The sequence below is a fragment of the Gallinula chloropus genome (assembly GCF_964237585.1).
Source record: "Gallinula chloropus genome assembly, chromosome: 1".
Lineage (NCBI taxonomy): Eukaryota > Metazoa > Chordata > Aves > Gruiformes > Rallidae > Gallinula > Gallinula chloropus.
Window position 1 is genome coordinate 212,631,232 of NC_140085.1, and position 18,404 is coordinate 212,649,635.

The 18,404-nt window shown below is 41.2% G+C and overlaps 1 protein-coding gene across 2 annotated transcripts in view; it reads left to right on the forward strand.

Annotated features, from left to right (window-relative positions):
* The window catches only part of PDS5B (PDS5 cohesin associated factor B), a gene marked incomplete at its 5' end in the record, with an annotated part of 97,292 nt that overhangs the window by 19,785 nt on the left and 59,103 nt on the right, over positions 1-18,404 (forward strand). For both annotated transcript variants that reach the window (XM_084264677.1, XM_084264678.1), the window contains 4 exons: positions 2,466-2,606; positions 14,114-14,229; positions 15,849-15,943; positions 18,193-18,338. In XM_084264677.1, coding sequence (XP_084120803.1) covers positions 2,466-2,606; positions 14,114-14,229; positions 15,849-15,943; positions 18,193-18,338 — 498 coding nt within the window. The remainder of the gene's footprint in view (positions 1-2,465; positions 2,607-14,113; positions 14,230-15,848; positions 15,944-18,192; positions 18,339-18,404) is intronic.

Sequence of the window (18,404 nt, forward strand, 5' to 3'; positions counted from 1 at the left end):
AAACTGGAGAGTGGCTTGAGGGCTGTAGCCAAGTCGAATATAGACATCATAGGCATTGCAAGAGAAGAGGGATGAGAGGAAATAAAGATCAGTCAGGAATATGCTCTAAATGAAGTTGCACAATAGAAAAAAAAAAAACCCCAAACAACCCAAACACTACATTTTTTTTGAAGTAGTTAAGGATTTAGCAGGTCTCATGGCAACTATCCAAAACCTCAAGAGCTTGAAAACAATGGAAAATTTTCAATGGTTTTTTTGGTTGCTTTCAGACATAAAACACTTGTGGTACTTGGAAAGTGGGTACCTTGTAAGATTTAAAAAAAAAATCTTCAGTGAAAACTCTTAACTCCACACCTGTTAGTCAAAGCTGCTGTTTGGTAAGGAATTGCTACACGGGGATGTGTTTTTCATGTTGTTCACTTGCACAGTTAGATTCCAAACCGAGTGACACTTTGTGGTTCTGAGGAAGTTTGTGCAATAAGAATCTTCCTCTTATGGAAAATATGTACATGTAGTCTTGTGTTCTGGATTTTCCACAAGTGGGAAATATTATGCTCTCTGGTTTCATTTGTTTTGAAATTTACTTTCTTAAAATACATTAGAGGCAGTAGGAGCTATTGTGTAACCAGGAATATATATACATTTCAGGCAACTCTGCATCCAGAAAAGGAAAACTTTTCTGCAAGACAACATGGAGTCTTTAACTTCTAGTGAAATGTGCTTATCAATTATTCTTTAGTCATTATTACTAGAAAGAGCTGACTCCTATTTTATCACTTTTCAACATTCACTTTGACCTTAAAAAGTGGTGGTTTTCATGGTGTCTTCTGTACTAAGATGGTTAACCTCATCAGGCACAGAGGCTTGTGATGTTCATCTCTTCCCAAATTTGGGAATATGAAACTGGAATGCCTGTGAATTGTATTCTGTTGCCTTACTGGCAGGTGGAAACAGTGTGATTTGTTTAGCCACACCTCTGTATTGTTGTAACCCAAAGAGAAGATAAACTTTCAAAATCATGTGCTTCCCTGGTAGTATTCTCCTGTTCAGTTATCTTACACAGATATTATATAAGAGGAAGTAGTTGAAAGAGGTATAGAATTAGTATTTGGTATTAGAAAATACTTTCTCTAATGAGTTTCCTTCAAGCCATGTTTAGTTTACCAAGAATGAATAATTGCTTGCCAGTTCTATTATGCTTATTGTAAATATAAATTCTGTACCAGTCAGTTATTAATTCCTCTTCTCTTTCTTACAACTGCTTAACTGTCAACTGCATAGTGTAGTAATTAACCAGTTTTGACTCGTTTGACTAAATGCTAGAACACTTTTGAAGTGATTGTTCTCAGTAGTGAAATAACTAAATATAGTCAACAGTAGAAAAAGATTGGATGCACTGGGGCTCATCTCAAATTGTCTCATATTATTTGTAGTCTTGCTGTGGTAAACTAAACATTGCTTTTTATGTGTAATATTGAATGTGAAACAATGGGCAGGGAGAAACCAGATGAGGTTCAACAAAAGCAAGTGGAGAGTCTGGCACCTGGGAAGGGATAACTGTTTGAATCAGGACAGGCTGGGGGATGAGCTGCTGGAGAAGAGCTCTGTGGAGAAGGACCTGGGGGTCCTGGTAGATGACAGGTTGGCCATGAGCCAGCAGTGTGCCCTGGGGGCTGAGAGAGACAATGGGATCCTGGGGGGCATCAGGAGGAGTGTGGCCAGCAGGTCACAGGAGGGGATCCTCCCCCTCTACTCTGCCCTGGTCAGGCCCCACCTGCAGTATTGTGTCCAGTTCTGGGCTCCCTGGGATAAAAAGGACAGGGATCTCCTGGAGAGAGTCCAGAGGAGGCTACAGAGATGCTGAAGGGCCTGGAGCATCTCCCCTGTGAGGAAAGGTTGAGGAAGTTGGGACTGTTCAGCCTGGAGAAAAGAAGACTAAGGAGGGACCTTATGAATGTTTATCAATATCTTAAGTATGGAATGCAGGGGGAATGGGCAGCCCCTTTTCACTGTCTGTGGAGACAGGACAAGGGGCAATGGCTGCAAATTGGAGCACAGGAAGTTCCACACCAACATGGGGAAGAACTTTTCCCCAGTGAGGGTGCCAGAGCCCTGGGACAGGCTGCCCAGGGAGGTGGTGGAGTCTCCATCTCTGGAGAGATTCCAGCCCCGTCTGGACGCCTGTCTGTGCAATATGAGCTGGGGAGCTGCTTTGGCAGGGGGGTTGGACCCCATGAGCTCTCCAGGTCCCTTCCAACCCCTATGATTCTATGATTCTGTTCTAAGATCTCTATTACAGAATCCTGATGTATGTACACCTTTCCTCCCTCCTCTTTAAAAAAAAAAAAAGGTAGTAAAACAAATATTACAAGATTCAAAGGTAGATATAGTGGCAGACAAGCATAGTATTTAGAAGACTGTTTGTGTGCCTTTGTTATTGATGTAGATTCTCTTTTACTTTCCAGTTCTTCAATCAGGTCCTCATGCTTGGTAAAACGTCAATTAGTGACCTGTCAGAGCATGTCTTTGACTTGATTCTGGAGCTGTACAACATTGACAGTCACCTCCTGCTTTCTGTTCTACCACAGCTTGAATTCAAACTTAAGGTAAACACTTCTTATGCTTCCTACATATTTGAAAATGTGTGCTTTGACTATTAATATGATTTTTTTTTCACTGGCAAGTTCAATTGTTTGGTGTGTAAGTCCTAATATATATATTTAAAACATACAAGCTGTGCATTAAAAACAAAATCCTAAAAGCCTTCAAAAAGTGTAATCTAACATCATATGTATTAACCTAGAGTGCATGTGTGCATATATGGGATTTTTTGTTGTTGTTTGTGGTGTTATTGGCATGTTTCTCAAGCATAACTCGATTTTCTGATGACCTGAGAGTCTGATGTGTTTGTTCTTTGGTGTACTCTAGTATTTATCATGGGGGAAAGTGATGTACCAACAATTTGGTCTAAAAGGAAAGCCTGTGATGGGCAGAAACAGAGCATTGGACTGTATAAATATGTCTTGTAGTCATTGCTGCAATGACTTCACTGATTTTTCAGGGTTATTTCTTATTTCTGAAGGGTAGCTGATGCTAGTTACCTGTTTCAGTGGGGCAGGGGGGAGGTATCAGTGTAGTTACTCCCATTTCAGTGTGTCTCCATCACTTGGAGAAGTTCAGTGTAACAGTTGGTACTCCCTTTATCCTTCTGTACTTTTTATTCTATTTGTAATTCCACAGGGTTTCTGTGGTAGCAGGGAGTTACGATTAATTTTGTATTACTAAGTTTGAAAGTGATTTATTACTAGACCTGAGGGCTAAGCTGCAGCAGGCAACTTCTGAGTTTGCATGTAGTTTTATTATTGGATAGATTTTAGTTTTGTGGAACCTTTGGCCTGCTCTTACTGTAATTATCATTATTCATTATCATAGTGACTAGTTCATGCCTATTTCTTTTTCCACTAATATTATTGTACTTGTTTTAAATAGTTAATAGCTTTCCATTCACATTTCCAAAAAAAAGTAGGGTTCAATTTACTGCTTACTGTCTGTGTCTTAAAGATGACCTTTTCCAGCCTTTAATTCCTGTTCTTACAGGTGGTGAACAATTATAATTCTCAGCCCAATAAAAATAGTACTTCTGCAACTGAACCTCTTGTTCAGAAGATTTAATCTTACTGCTGCCATATCCCTTTTTTTCATAGATATAATTGCAGTAACCTTTCCATCTTTAGGCCCATTTAAAACTGAAGGTTCTGAATTGTCTTCCTGCTCCCTCATTGATTCTGATGTTCTACTATTTCAATAGTATTTTTTATTACCATTGGAATCAGAAAATCAGTAGCCCAACACTGTCAACTATTTCCCCCTGCTCCCCCACCATCAGAACAACTTCTGGTCTGTTCTTGCAGCTGGGTGATTTCAGCCTTAGAGCATTTCCATGTTTTCTTTGTATGTCTTAATTTAAAACATGGAGGTTTTTTCATATTTGCATTTCTGTTTTATGACAATATTTTTAGTGTACTATAATTTTTGTTTGCTATAATCTTTTTAGATTCTGGACATGGTTGTTGTTGCTTTTCATCTCCTTAATCCCTAGTGTAGCTTTCTCCTTGTGGTTTACAACCTTGAGGATAAGGTGTTTCACATTTGTGAGATGGAGTTTAACAGTAGATGTTGTATACATTTTCATAGTTACCTTCTTACCTGCTTTTACTCTGTCATATCTTGTTATATTTGGTATACTTTGTGGCTATTCAGAGAGCATGCCATGGCTTCTTTTGGAAGCATCTTGTTGCTTCATGTGTATGGACAATAATATCTGCTTATCTTGTCCCTCTGGGCTGTCAAATGTAGTTTGACCCATCTTTTACAATAGGGGAAAAAAAAATCCCTGTATTTGGAATATGATGATCTGGTTCAAATCCTAGATACTGGAACAGGTTGCTCAGGGAAGCTGTGGATACCCCACCATTGGGTATGTTCAGGGTCAGGCTGGATGGGGCTTTAGGCAACCTGGTCTAGTGAAAAATGTCTCTGCCTATGGCAGGGGGTTGGACTAGACAATCTTTAAAGGTCCCTTCCAACCCAAAGCATTTTATGGTTCTAAACGAGTTGAGAGGTCTCTAAGATCTGCCTGTGGTTAAAAGGGTATTTTAAAGACAAATGTTCTGAAATATTAATGAAATATGGCCAGCCTGTGGTTTTTCCTGAGATCAACACAAGTTTGCTCTTTAAGCAGACCTGCCAGCCGTTATTAAATACTTTCCACTCCAGCAATATATGTGGTTTTATTCCAAACAGCAGCAAGTGTCAAGTTTTTTTAATTCAGGTTTGAGTAAATAGCACGTTAGTGTGCTGAGGAGAGGGTGATTTCAGTGAAACTCAGTGGTTATGGCACAAGGCAGCTGGTGTTTCGCTGCTTCCAGTGACAAGTGACTGGACAGCAGTATTGCTGTTAGCTTGGCAAAGAATAGAATAGAATCACAGGGGTTGGAAGGGGCCTGGAGAGCTCATGGGGTCCAACCCCCCTGCCAAAGCAGCTCCCCAGCCCATATTGCACAGACAGGCGTCCAGACGGGGCTGGAATCTCTCCAGAGATGGAGACTCCACCAGGTGGGTGGGAAGGGAGGAAAGTGCTTGGCAGCCCATGGTGAAACAGGGGAGGCAGGAGATACCTTTTGAATAACTGCCAGTTAAAGGTCATGATACAGTAACCATGAACTTCAGGAAGTTCTGCATATCCTCAGAGATCCACTGGAAGGGTTTGGCTTTTCTGGAAGGGTTTGGCTTTTCTGGAAGGGTTTGGCTTTTCTGGAAGGGTTTGGCTTTTCTGGAAGGGTTTGGCTTTTCTGGAAGGGTTTGGCTTTTCTGGAAGGGTTTGGCTTTTCTGGAAGGGTTTGGCTTTTCTGGAAGGGTTTGGCTTTTCTGGAAGGGTTTGGCTTTTCTGGAAGGGTTTGGCTTTTCTGGATTCTGTGTTTTTTTCCAGGCCAATAGTTCAGAGCCTTATCTTCTCAGTTCACTTGCCATGGGCTCTCTAAAAGGTATTTAAGTAGAAGTTTGTGGAGTGCATTTCAGTAAAATGCATAGTTTCACAGTTTCTGTTCCAGGAAATTGTCTGATACAGCATCAATGTCTGGTAATGCAACAATGGGAGTAAAATACTAGAGGCAAATACTCAAATAATGCCTTGAGTAGGACAGTTACTGTATTCCAAGGTAGTAGGGTAGTAGGACAGTTACTGTATTCCAAGGTCTTCTATAGCTGCTGTGCTGCTGAAGAGGTTTGTGTTGCTCCTAAAGCAGATGATGATGGAAAGCTGTGGCTGTCTTGGCTATTTATCATCAGTTTTTAGGAGTGAAGATGTGTCAGAATGATTGCATCTTGCAAGCTGTGAATGCATGGAAGTGGACATATGATATGTGCTTTTCAAAGATAAATTGGGTAATTGTTCTGTGTTCTTGAAAACACCCATTTTCTTTATAATTGGTTTTAAAAGCAGTGAGTAAACCCAAGTTTTGGCTGGATGGAGTAGGCTCAGAGTAGACCTCCTCTGAGCAAGACAACAAGTGTTCTGGCTCACTTTAAAGCTTTAAAACAATATTTCTGGGTGCAGTCTTGGCACGTTCTACGTGAATTTGATCAGAACCTAAAACTTTTGATGATTTCAATGAAATTAATTTATTTCAAAGAAATAAATCAGTTTCTTAAAGCATGTTTTATGTTTTGCTGTAGTTTGAGCCATTTTCATCCAAGAGCTGTTCTCTTTAAATTCTTCTGACATTGTCTAAGAAGTTGTCCTGCCAGTAGGGAGTGACAAATGGTTACTTTCACACTGATGTTAAATTAGTTAAATTTCTTTTCTTTTACTGGACTTATCATATAAGGCTTGAAGAACAATGTATGGAAAAGGACTTCAAAATAAATTGGGAAATAATACAATAATAATACTGTCAAGCAAATAGGGCAGAAGACCAGCTTGGCTAAACAGGGAACTCCTCCTGGAGCTTAGGAGGTAAAAGAAATGCTGTGATCTCTAGAAGAAAGGTCAGGCTTCACAGGAAGATGAAAAGCTGTGGTTTGTATATGTAGGGAGAAGACATGAAAGGACAAATTTCAGTTAGAGTTGAAACTGGTCAGGGCTTTTCTAAAGAAAACATTGGACCAATACTTTTTGAAGATGGTCATCTGACTAATAGGGATGAAGAAGCAGAAGCATTCAATGCTTTTCATGCATCAGTTTTTAATAATACTGGGCAGCCCAAGATCTAGAAGTACCCTGAGCTGGAAGAGCATGATTGTGGCAACTGTGACTTTCCATTTGTGAAGACTGGAATTGTAAGGGACCAGCTATGTCAGCTGAACGTTCATAGATCCATGGACCTTGATGGGTTTAATCACAGAGCACTGAAGGGAGATTGCAAGTGTTATGGCAGGACCTCTCTCAGTCATCTGCCAAAAGTCTTGGGAGTCTGGGGAGGACCCTGCTGACTGGAAGGCAGCCAGTGTTACTCCAATTTACTGAAAGGCCTGAGGGAAGAGCCAGGGAACTACCAACCTATAGAAATTATGGAGAGGGTGATACTGGTTACTGTTTAAAGAATCATACGACCATTGGGCACAATTATAATGGGCTGATTAAGGGAAGATCCCTTTGAACTACTTTGAAAGGGATGAGTCAATGTACACTGAGTGGAGCCTTCTGCCCAAAGCAAAATCACAGAACTGCAGGGGTTGGAAGGGACCTCTGGAGATCATCTAGTCCAACCCCCTTGGTAAAGCAGAGTCACCTTGAGCATGCTGCACAGGATCATATCCAGGCAGGTTTTGAATATCTCCAGGGAAGGAGAATCCACAGCCTCTCTGGGCAGCCTGTCCCAGGGCTCTGTCACCCTCACAGTGAAGTTTTTCCTCATTCAGATGGACCTTCCTGTGTTCCAGTTTGTGCCCATTGCCCCTTGTCCTGTCACTGGGCACAATTGAGAAGACTCTGGCCCTAGCCTCTTATCACCTGCCCTTTAGATACTTAGAAGTGTTGGTGAGATCCCTGTCAGTCTTCTCCAGGCTAAACAGACCCAGCTCTCTCAGCCTTTCCTCATACAAGAGATGCTCCAGTCCCCTCATCATCCTCATAGCCTTCCCCTGGACTCTATCCAGCAGTTCACTGTCTGTCTTGAACTGGGGAACCCAGAACTGGACACAGAACTCCATATGCGGCCTCACCAAGGCAGAGCAGATGGGGAGGAGAACCTCCCTTGACCTGCTGCCCATGCTGCTCTTAATGTGCCTCAGGATGCCATCGGCTGCCTTGGCCACGTGGGCACATTGCTGGCTCATGGTTAACTTGCTGTCTGCCAGGACTCCCTGGTTCCCAGGAGGTCAACCCCTAACCAGTACTGTATTCTGCCTGGACTTCTGACAGTTACTGTGTTCTGAAATCTGTTGGATTTACTCCTGCAAGGGCTGCCATGTTCCCTTCCTTAAATTCTAGGTAGCATGAAGGGAATGGGGAAAGTACCTTTGATCTTGAGTGTTCAGTTTTGAGGACCTCCTCCTGTTATGAGTCTAGAAGCTCTTGGTATTCTTGAATTGTTCTTCCAGTGCTGGTCACCCTGACCTTAGGGTACTCAGTCTCACAGTATGGGTGCTGTCTCTTTATCTGGTAGTGTTCCTGTTTCTCTAGACTGATCCTTCTGGATATCACAGCTTTTCCTCTAGTTGCTTTTTCTGTACACTAACTGGGATCACAGAATGGTTTTAGTAGGAAGGAACCTTAGAGATATCTAGTCCAAACCCCCTTCCATGACCAGGGACACCCTCCACCAGACCAGGTTGCCCAGAGCCTCTTCCAACCTGGCCTTGAACGCTGCCACAGCTTCTCTGGGAAATCTGTTCCAGTGTTTCACCACTGCCAGGGGATGAATTCTTTCCTTGTATCTAATGTAAATCTTCCATTTTTCAGTTTCAAAGCCGTTATCCCTTGTCCTGTCATTACATTCCCTGATGAAAAGTCCCTCTCCAGCATTTCTATAGGCCCCTTCAGGTACTAGAAGGCTGCCATAAGGTTTACCCTGAGCCTTCTCCAGCTTGTACTAGCCCAACACTCTCAACCTGTCTTCACATGAGAGGTGCTCCAGCCCTCTGATCATATTTGTGGCCTCCTCTGGACTCACTTCAACAGCTCTGTGTCTGTCTTGTACTGGGGACCCCAGAGCTGGATGCAATACTGCAGGTGGGGGTTTCATGAGAGCAGCATAGAGGGGCAGAATCACCTCCCTTTGCCTTCTGATCACGCTGGTTTTGCTGCAGCCCAGTTGGCCTTCTGGGCTACAAGTGCTTATTACTGGGTCATGTTGAGCTTGTCATCAATCAACACTCCCAAGTCCTTCTCCTCAGGGCTGTTCTCAATTATTTCCCATGTTGTATCTAATTTCTTTGCTTTTGAAGAATTTGATGCATGTTTTGAAAGTGAAGTGGTGGTGTGTTTTCCCCAACAGCCAGGTGAGCTTCACTGATCAATCTCCCTTGCTTTCCACTTGACTGGACTGCCTTGTTCTCACCCTCAGTGTCTGATAGGAGCTTGAGGATGGGAACAAATGTCTCTGTGTCCTTTAGTCATCACCTGACAGGATCTAAATCTCCTGCTTTCAATCACTGTGAACTCTTCTTCTTGTACTCTCTGTGGCAGGAAACTACCTGATTTGTCTTCATGGGATCAGGGTCTTATGGAAGTTGTAAACTGCCTCTGAGTTTGGAGAATATCTAAGGGTTTTCCTGTCAGTGAGCATGTGTGGAGGCTCACAAAGCTTAGTATGGGACCTGTGTGAGAGCCTGGGTCCCTGTCTAATACTGTTGTGCATATTTACTATTTTGACTGTAAACAGTGTGGCCACCTAGTGTTCAAGCACCTTGCCCTTCTGGTACAGCCAGGGACCATACAGTTTGGTCTCAATGTCAGGTAATTTTAACTGCTGTGGCAATTACACATGTTGACATGGATGACAAATAAGAGGTTGCTGGCAGTAGCCAGTATTCTCTGTGGTGAGCAGCTTTTGTGTGCTTTACTCCCTTGGGGGGGGGTTTGTCTTGTTTATCCCAAGAATTGTTTAAGTCTGTTCGAAGATAATTGAGATGCAGTTAAGGTGAGTGTCCTGTGCCATGTCATGTAACAACCAGAAGTGCACAGACTAGTTGTTACCCTTTTTGTGTCTGTCTGGAATGGTTCCTTTCCATGGTGGCACCCTGTGTGGTACTCGACTTCATATTTGGGACTAGAGCGGTGTCGATCGCAAAGGGATCTTCTGGCTGTTGCTGACTAGGGAAGGACTTTCTCCCCCCACTATGAGTAGGCTGAGGTGGGGCAGGAGGTGGAGAGGGGACAGACGCTCAGCAGTTAAAGCTCAGGGAAAGGAGGGGGAAGTGTGGGATGCTTGTGCTCATGGGGTTTTGTCTTCCCAAGCAAGCATGCGTGCTGAGACCCTGCTTTCCAGGAACTGGTGGGACATCTGCCTACCAATGGGAAGAAGTGAATTGATCCTTCTTTCTGCTTTAGTTGTTCATGCAGCTTTTTCTTAGTCTTCTAAACAGCCATTACCTTGATCTGTGGTCCTTGTCACCTGTTTTCTCTCCTTCCCCTCTCTGTACAGCAGACCAAGAGGTTGGGTGAGTGTTTGACTTCTGGCTGGCTTTAACTCCACCACCTCTTTATAGGTCTTGTAAAGAAAAAAGTTCCTATGTCCTGATGTGGCAGAAAAGAAGTACTGTTAAATTCCAACACTCAGTAGGCTGTGTGAAACTGTGGTTGCTTCTACTAGTAGCTTTTTTTTTTGCTTAATTTGAGAAAGGAGTCTGGGGGATTAGCAGAATATACACTGAAATACATTTAACTTGACCTTGTCTTTGAGGAAAAGTAATTTGTGGCTGCTCTTGGCATTGTAAGGTGGTGTGTTTAGGGATCTAGAGGTGACACAGAAGCATTACTAGTGCAGGAGAGAACAGAGGTAGAAGTGTATTGTTCTGTAGGTCAGCTTGTAAAAGAAACGGATGCTCCATTCCAATTTTATATTTGAATTTTAGAATTTGTTTTACTCAAAGTGGATATGATTTTAATGATCAGAATAAAAGTTTAGGAATAGAGTATTTGGGAAATAAACATTACAGGGCTGGACTTTTATTTCACCATCCTACTAAGCCAATACGATTTAATGAATAAAATCAATAGAAAGTTAACTCTTATCATTATTTATTTATTGTTACCTTTCTTCCTAGGTATGGTAATTTAAAATGTTTGGCAAATTTCAGGTCATGTATCCACTTCTCCCACAACCTCCCTGGGCAGCCTGTTCCAGTGCTGTCACCCTCACAGCAAAAATGTTTTTTCTTATGTTCACCTGGAGCCTCCTGTGCTCCAGCTTGTACCCATTGCCCCTTGTCCTGTCACTGGACCTCACTGAGAGGAGCCTGGCTCCATCTTCTTGATGGTCACACTTAACATATATTTCCTAGGGAGCTGCTTTGGCAGGGGGGTTGAACCCGATGATCTCTCCAGGTCCCTTCCAACCCCTATGATTCTATGATTCTATGATATTGATAGACATTGATGAGGTCACCTCTCAGTCTCCTTTTCTCCAGGTTAAAGACTAAGCTCCCTCAGCCTTTCCTCACAAGGAAGATGTTCCACTCCCTTAATCACCTTGGTGGCCCTGTGCTGGACTCTTTCAAGGACTTCTATGTCCCCCTTGAACTGAGGGGCCCAGAACTGGACACAATATTCCAGGTGCAGTCTCACCAGGGCATAGAATCATATAATGGTCTGGGCTGGAAGGGACCCCAAGGATCACAGAGCTCCAACCCCCCTGCCACAGGCAGGGACACCAACCTCCAGGCCTGGAGCTACACAAGGCTGCCCAGGGCCCCATCCAACCTGACCTTGAACACCTCCAGGGACGGGGCATCCACCCCCTCTCTGGGCAGCCTGTTCCAGCCCCTCACCACTCTTTCTGTAAAAAACTTCCCCCTAAGATCTAATCTAAACCTTCCCTCCTTTAGCTTTAGTCCATTCCCCCTTGTCCTGCCATTATCTGCTCTTTTAAAAAGTTGAATCCCCTCCTGCCTATAAGCTCCCTTCAGGGACTGGAAGGCTGCAATGAGGTCCCCCCACAGCCTTCTCTTCTCCAGGCTGAACAAGCCCAGCTCCACCAGCCTCTCTTTGTAGGGCAGGTGCTCCAGCCCTCTAATCATCCTTGTGGCTCCTCTGAACCCTCTCCAACAGTTCCACATCTTTCTTGTATTGGGGCCCCAGATCTGGACACAGGACTCCAGATGGCAGATTAGAGGGGGAGGAGAACCTACTAACCACACCCCTTCTAATACATCCCAGGAAGCCACTGGCTTTCTTGACCACAAGGACACATTGCTGGCTCGTGGTCATCCTGCAGTCCACCAGGATCCTCATGTCCCTTTCCCCTACACTGCTTTCAAACAGATCCATCCCCAACCTATACTGGTACCTGGGGTTGTTTGTCCCCAGATGCAAGACTCTGTACCTGCCCTTGGTGTATTTCATTAAATTTCTCCCTGGACCACCCTCCAGCCTGTCCAGACCTTGCTGGATGGCAGCACAGCCCTCTGGTGTGTCAGCCACTCCTCCCAGTTTTGTCATCAGCAAAAAAAGCTTAAAGAGCTCTTGATCACACCTAAGCAATGAGGTGAAGGATGTGAATCTTTCAGTCTCATAGAAAGTCTCTTCAATATCTTAGTGTTGAGAAGCTGAAGATAATGTTTTTCCAAGTTTGATACTAAGTTTTTCCCCTCAGAAGAAGGAGACTAAAGGAGAGGGACTGTAGCAGTGATGCATTCATTTAATAAGCATGGGTTGGGTTTTGTTTGGGCTTTTCTTCTAAATTACCTGTAGGAGCTTATATAAGAGTGTTTCAAGGGGACCAACACTTGGGCACAAATTGAAAAAGTACCAAGTACTTTTGGTCCATAATCACAAATATTCATTGTTTCTACAAGCAGGACTAGAAACATGAGAGGCTTGGCTTGTAATTGGATTGGCAGCTAATGCAGTGAAAGCTGCTTCTGAGACTAATTCATAAGGTTATTTCAGTTGCACTTTCTGTATTTCTGCCTGTAATTTAGTGGAATGCTGGTGTACTCCCTGCTCTTGAGTGTCTTGCTCTGGGTCTGTGTTGGTTGTGTAGAGAAATTCAGAGAAGCTTAATATTTTCAATAGTTTGTTGATTTTAAGCAAGAGTGGATGGAATGTGGGTAGTGGAGACTGGACTAATATAGGCTACAGAAACAATTAATTAAAAGTTCTTAACCATGAAGGCACAGAACAAGAATTTGTGGTGTAATGGAGACTTTGGAGACTTTTTCTTCATGAGTTTTAGTAAAAGATAACATTTCACAGAATCACTAGGTTGGAAAAGACTTTTGAGATCACTGAGTCCAACCATAACAATTTATTGCAAATTAGGAGGAAGTGGTTGTAGATTGGTTTCAGTAATGTCCATCTGTAGCTTAATTAAAAAAATTTAGTAAAGTGGAAACAAATGAACCAGTGGATTTCCTGGTGATGCTGCTAATAATGCTGAAGTACATTGGGAAGAATCAGCATCTTTTGTGATGTAGTAATGTATCAGGGTTAGAGATTTCTTCATCCTTAACTTCTCTTGCTCTGTGACTTTGAGGATTTTACAAATGCTTTTTACTGTTCTTAGGGGCCTGGATTGTAAAGACAGACTAGGAAACTTTTCAATCCAGTGATGGTATGGTGATGGCAGATAGGTAGAATAGTTGGTCTTTAAGTCTGTGGTCTCATATTAGAGAACTCTGATGCATATGTTGTGCTCTTACATCTTGCTCACGTTCAGAAGGTGAGGTTGAACTAAGAAGAATGTCAAAGATGATAGAAAAGAAGAGTATTTTGAACAGTCCTTGTACATTGTACCAGAAAAGACTGAAATTAATTAATATCTGGTAAAAAGTAATTAATATCTGGTTAATACCAACAAATTTTAGCTACTCCTTTCCCAAAGTGTGGCAGTTGTTCTTTCCCTTTCTCTTCAGTAAGTGTAATAAATTGGTGAACAGTGAGTTTATGCCAGTTGTACCAACCTTAGCACACACTTCCACAGTGTGTATGAGGCTTTAAATGCTGTGTGTTGTATTAAAGTGTGATGCAAACCAGTGGTAATGCAAATTACACTTGGAGAAAGCCTTGTTTGATTTCTGTTAGTGTTGATTTTAAATATTATAGAGAAGTATCTGTTGAACTCAGCATTTTTAAATACAAGCTCAGAACCTGTGCATCTTGACCTTAGGTACTCAATCTGATGTTCTTAAACTGGTTTTTGTAACTAAACATGTATAATTACAATTCTCTGGAATAATGTTTGAAGCTTTATGTGCAGACAGATGTAGAATGAGTTTATTAATCAGCATTATCTTATTTCTGGAGGCTGAAGAGCTGTATGAAACACAACTCTGGGGTTGGTTTTCTGTTTGCGTGGGGTTTGTTTAGTGGGTTTTTGTGTGGTTTTGTTGTGTTGTTGGGGTTTTGTTTGTTTTTCTTCCCAATTTTACAAAAGAAGTGTTCATTTTGCAGAGCAATGACAATGAAGAACGCCTGCAGGTTGTAAAACTTCTAGCAAAAATGTTTGGGGCGAAGGATTCGGAGTTGGCATCTCAAAACAAACCGCTCTGGCAGTGCTACCTGGGAAGGTACATGGTGCTTTAGTTCCCTTCCTAGGAAAGGAAAAACACTCAATAAATTACAACTCAAATCTAACAGATAATGCTAAAGAAATGATTTCACATACACACTCTGCAGAGTTAATGATTACAAATCATCACTTTTTAGTTAATTTTTTTTGCAGCTGTCTTTATTGCCATAGTCAAGAGAAAGGAATAGTTGAATTCCTTCACAAGCAAAACTGTTGAGTGATGGCTTAATTATTAACCAGAATCAAATCACATTTGCAGCATCAGGTGATGATGGAATTGCTTTTATATACAGCATTTGTGTACTGCTTTCAAGGGGTTTTTTTTTTAATGCTACAAGTACCTCACAAGAGGTATGTAGTATATAAAGTGCTGCAAGCACACTCCCTCTTTTGTTTTTGAAATACTCTGCCAGTTTGAGATAGAAATAGCTGGACCTTGTAGTCAGGAAAAACATGTTTGGCTACTCTGAAAGTGGTTTTGATGTGAGTGAATGAGGATAAATCCTATAAATTACTACAAATCCGTTAGTTGATAATTTAGCATTCAGTTATATCAAAGCCATGACCCTCAAAGAAATGCTGCTTTTAGAAGTACAGAGAATTTGAGGGAAGGCCTTTTGCTTGAAAGTATGCAACAATTTTAAAAATTGCATGTCATCAAAAATATTAGGTCTAATTGAGCCCAAAGGAGAATATTTCACTGTTACAATGTGAAGCAATGGGACTATGTGCAAGCTGTTGTTTGTAATTGCTGGTTTCAACTACTTATGAATCACATCTATATAATAACTTCTTTCAAGGATTTTAAGTCATAGCTGTGTTATTAAAAGAACAATTCTTAAAATATCTTAATTTTTGAATACATACCTGTTTTTTAGTAAAATTACTTTTAGTCATATTCCTTAAAACATCTGCTGTTTGATAAATGAGCATTTAAACAGAAATACTATTCTAAAGTTTGATTTTGTATTTGTTTAAAACCAAGCATTTTGAAGATAGCTTGAAAATGCATTTATTTTTCAAAAAGAGTTGTTTGTAGCTTTCATTACATCATAGTTTTTATTATAAAGTGTACTTATATCAAAATTGAACACAACAATACTGGTTTTCAGCATCAAACCGAACTCAGCCTCTCAAAATCTTGTCTTACAGAAGTTGAAGGGATCCATCTCAGCAGAAATTTGCACTAGGCTAGATGCCCATGGGTTTGCTGCCTATTATACAGTTTACAGAGGGGATAAATATCAGAGAGTTATAAAACTCCTTGTTTCTGATACATGGTTCATAGTGAAACGTGGAGCGTTACAGAAAAGATACTTAAAGTATGTCAGGCATCTTTGTAATAAATAGTTGTTTGCCTGGGAGTTCTGTGTGTGTACCAGGAGAATGTATTTCTCCTCCTGTTTAGAACATGAATTAATAAATGAGTGCAGGATTTTTTTTCTCAGGCTGAAGACAGTCTACTTTAATCTGAGACATTTTTCTGTGTGTAACCATACCTGGGCAGTGTAAAATTATTTCCCAGGGTAGTTGAGATTTGTGTAAAGCTCAAGTAGTAATTGCTTTGGTAGGAGTCCCATTTTTGTTGTCATAATGCATTGTTTTGTTTCTAACCAGGTTTAATGATATCCATGTACCTATTCGTCTTGAGTGTGTGAAGTTTGCAAGTCACTGCCTTATGAACCATCCTGACCTAGCAAAAGACTTAACAGGTACCACATTTCCTATAACATTAAAATTGTATTTTAAGTCTCCTGGAGAAGTCAGGAAGGTGAATTGTAATCCATGTCATGATGTCAGATGTCCTGGAGGATGTATATGAGGTTGGAGTGTGAAGCTAGAGTCCCTGCCTTCAGTACTGTTTCTCAGGCTGGTGGGGCTGACTGCACATAAAGAATGCCTTAATCAAAGGCATAACTCTCCCTTCTCTTCCAGTAGTTGCAATCCCAACTCCTGTTTGAAACTAAGCACCGTGGGACCAGGCACAGCCAGCCTGGCTAACCTAATGGTCATGACACTTAGAATTAGGGTGCAGAGCTGACACTTGAGTTGCACAAAGCTGAAATTTTCAAATATTATGTGGCCATGGTCTAAAACATGAAAACAGTCCTCATAGCTGTGACCATGACTGTTGGTTCCTGCTCTTTCAGCTCAAACACAACCTGTAATTCAAGCTCTCTGTAGGAAGAAGGCAGCTGGTGTAGGTAGAAGCATTTTGTGTTTGTTGCTCCTGATGGAAAAAAGTGTCATTAAATCAAATGGGTTGGGATTAGGGTTTTTTTATTCCTGCCAAAGTGTATATGAAGACTTTCTTCCCCTGATCAATAAACTCCAACTTCTTGTAACTCTTTGGAGGTGATACTTTTGTTTGCTTTAAGGAGGGAATGGAAAGGGCTGTTAAGTGTATGAGATTGCTTTGCTTTCCTGCATGCTGAGAGTTTGTCAAGTCAGACAACCAACACAGGCAGGCTAGAGCCATCCCACAGATGTTGGTATTGTTAAGACAGCTTAAAGAAAAAATAAAGTAAATGTTTCTGTACCTTTCCTTAAAGGAATGGTAAAGATGTTTCCTCCTTGGTTATCACAATTGTTATTTTGAAGGGTGGTTTGTTTGGGTTTGGGTTTTTTGCATTGCAGGAAGACTTTGTGCCCCCTCTAATGGTATCCTCTGGGAAATGTCATTTTACTTGCCCCTCCTTTCTTTCCCCACAGAGTTTATCAAAGTCACATTATGAAAAATTTCTCTGACTCATTGGTGTTTGAGACCAGAGTTGTTTTGTGCAATGGCATTGTTCTTCATTTGTTTTAGTTTATTATGTCTTCCTGTGGGATGAAACTGTTTTTTAAAAAGTCTTGTTTGGATTTCAAATTTCATAACCTCCATAAGTGCAAATCTTTATTTCTTGATGTGTTCTTCTGATAGTTATGCTGATTACCACAAATGTTAATAGCCAATATTTCAGATGAGACTTAAAAATGTTCACTGATTATTCAACACTAATAGCAGAACAGTAACCTCTGGTTATGTAATTTAGAGTAAACTTTGAATTTTTGGTGTTACTTAATGTTCTTATTGTTTCACTGATGTATGCTGTGTACAGTCATCTGAACTTTGATGTGTGTTTTCCTTCCTGTTTGTGCTTCTGAATTAACCAAAAATACCTAATCTTAGGAAGATCAATGATCTCTTGCTATTTTATTTGTCAGCTTTCTAAAATTACAATAGGGAGCTGTGATATATGGCACTTGCAAGCACAAATTCAAAAATTATGATAGCCTAAGATTATTGGTACTACCAAATATATACCAATGGGCCAGAATAATCCAGAAAAAGTGTTTTCAGTTGAGTAACCTAGGATGTGTCTGAATAAGCATTATATCTTGGCCTAAGAGCATGGTTTTGAAGTATGACTCTTGAGTTGTCCCCACTTACAGAGCTTCCACAGCTCACACTGGGGAGTATTCTTGGAACATGTGAACTAGATTCCTTGTGGGTAATACAGAACTTGTGGTCAGGAGTGCAACTGATGTGATCCAGCAGCCAAAGGGGATGGAGTCTGCAGGAATAGTAGCCTCTAGCTGGAAACATGACTTTAAAATGTATATGCAGTGGATATCAAGTTCTCAGCACTGTCTCTTCTGGTCCAGAGATCCAGTTCTCTTGGGCTTATAATAGTTATTACAGTAGCCATAGCCTAACTATTATAATAAAACTAAACATGAAGTCCTGTAATTCTTATTTCCCTAACACCAGAAATACAAATGTTTGATATTCTAAGCAAATAATAAATTGTACTGATATTCCAGTTAGATAAAGCTATGGATTTCTTACTGTTGATGTGCAAAGCAGTAGAAAATGATGTTTTCTGCTTCTCTAAGTGTGCACTGTCAGAGAAGGACAAGCAGCTGTAGTTGTATACTTACAATGAAATACTTCCTCTGTTGGTTTCTTTTTTTCCAGAATACCTTAAAGTAAGGTCACATGATCCTGAAGAGGCCATAAGACATGATGTTATAGTATCCATAGTCACTGCTGCTAAAAAGGATCTCTTGCTTGTCAATGATCACCTCCTTAATTTTGTCAGAGAGCGAACGCTGGACAAGCGGGTAAGACAGAATGAGCCCTAATAGTGCCTGTGTGTGGAATTTCTAGGCTGCAAGTCAGCTTTTTAA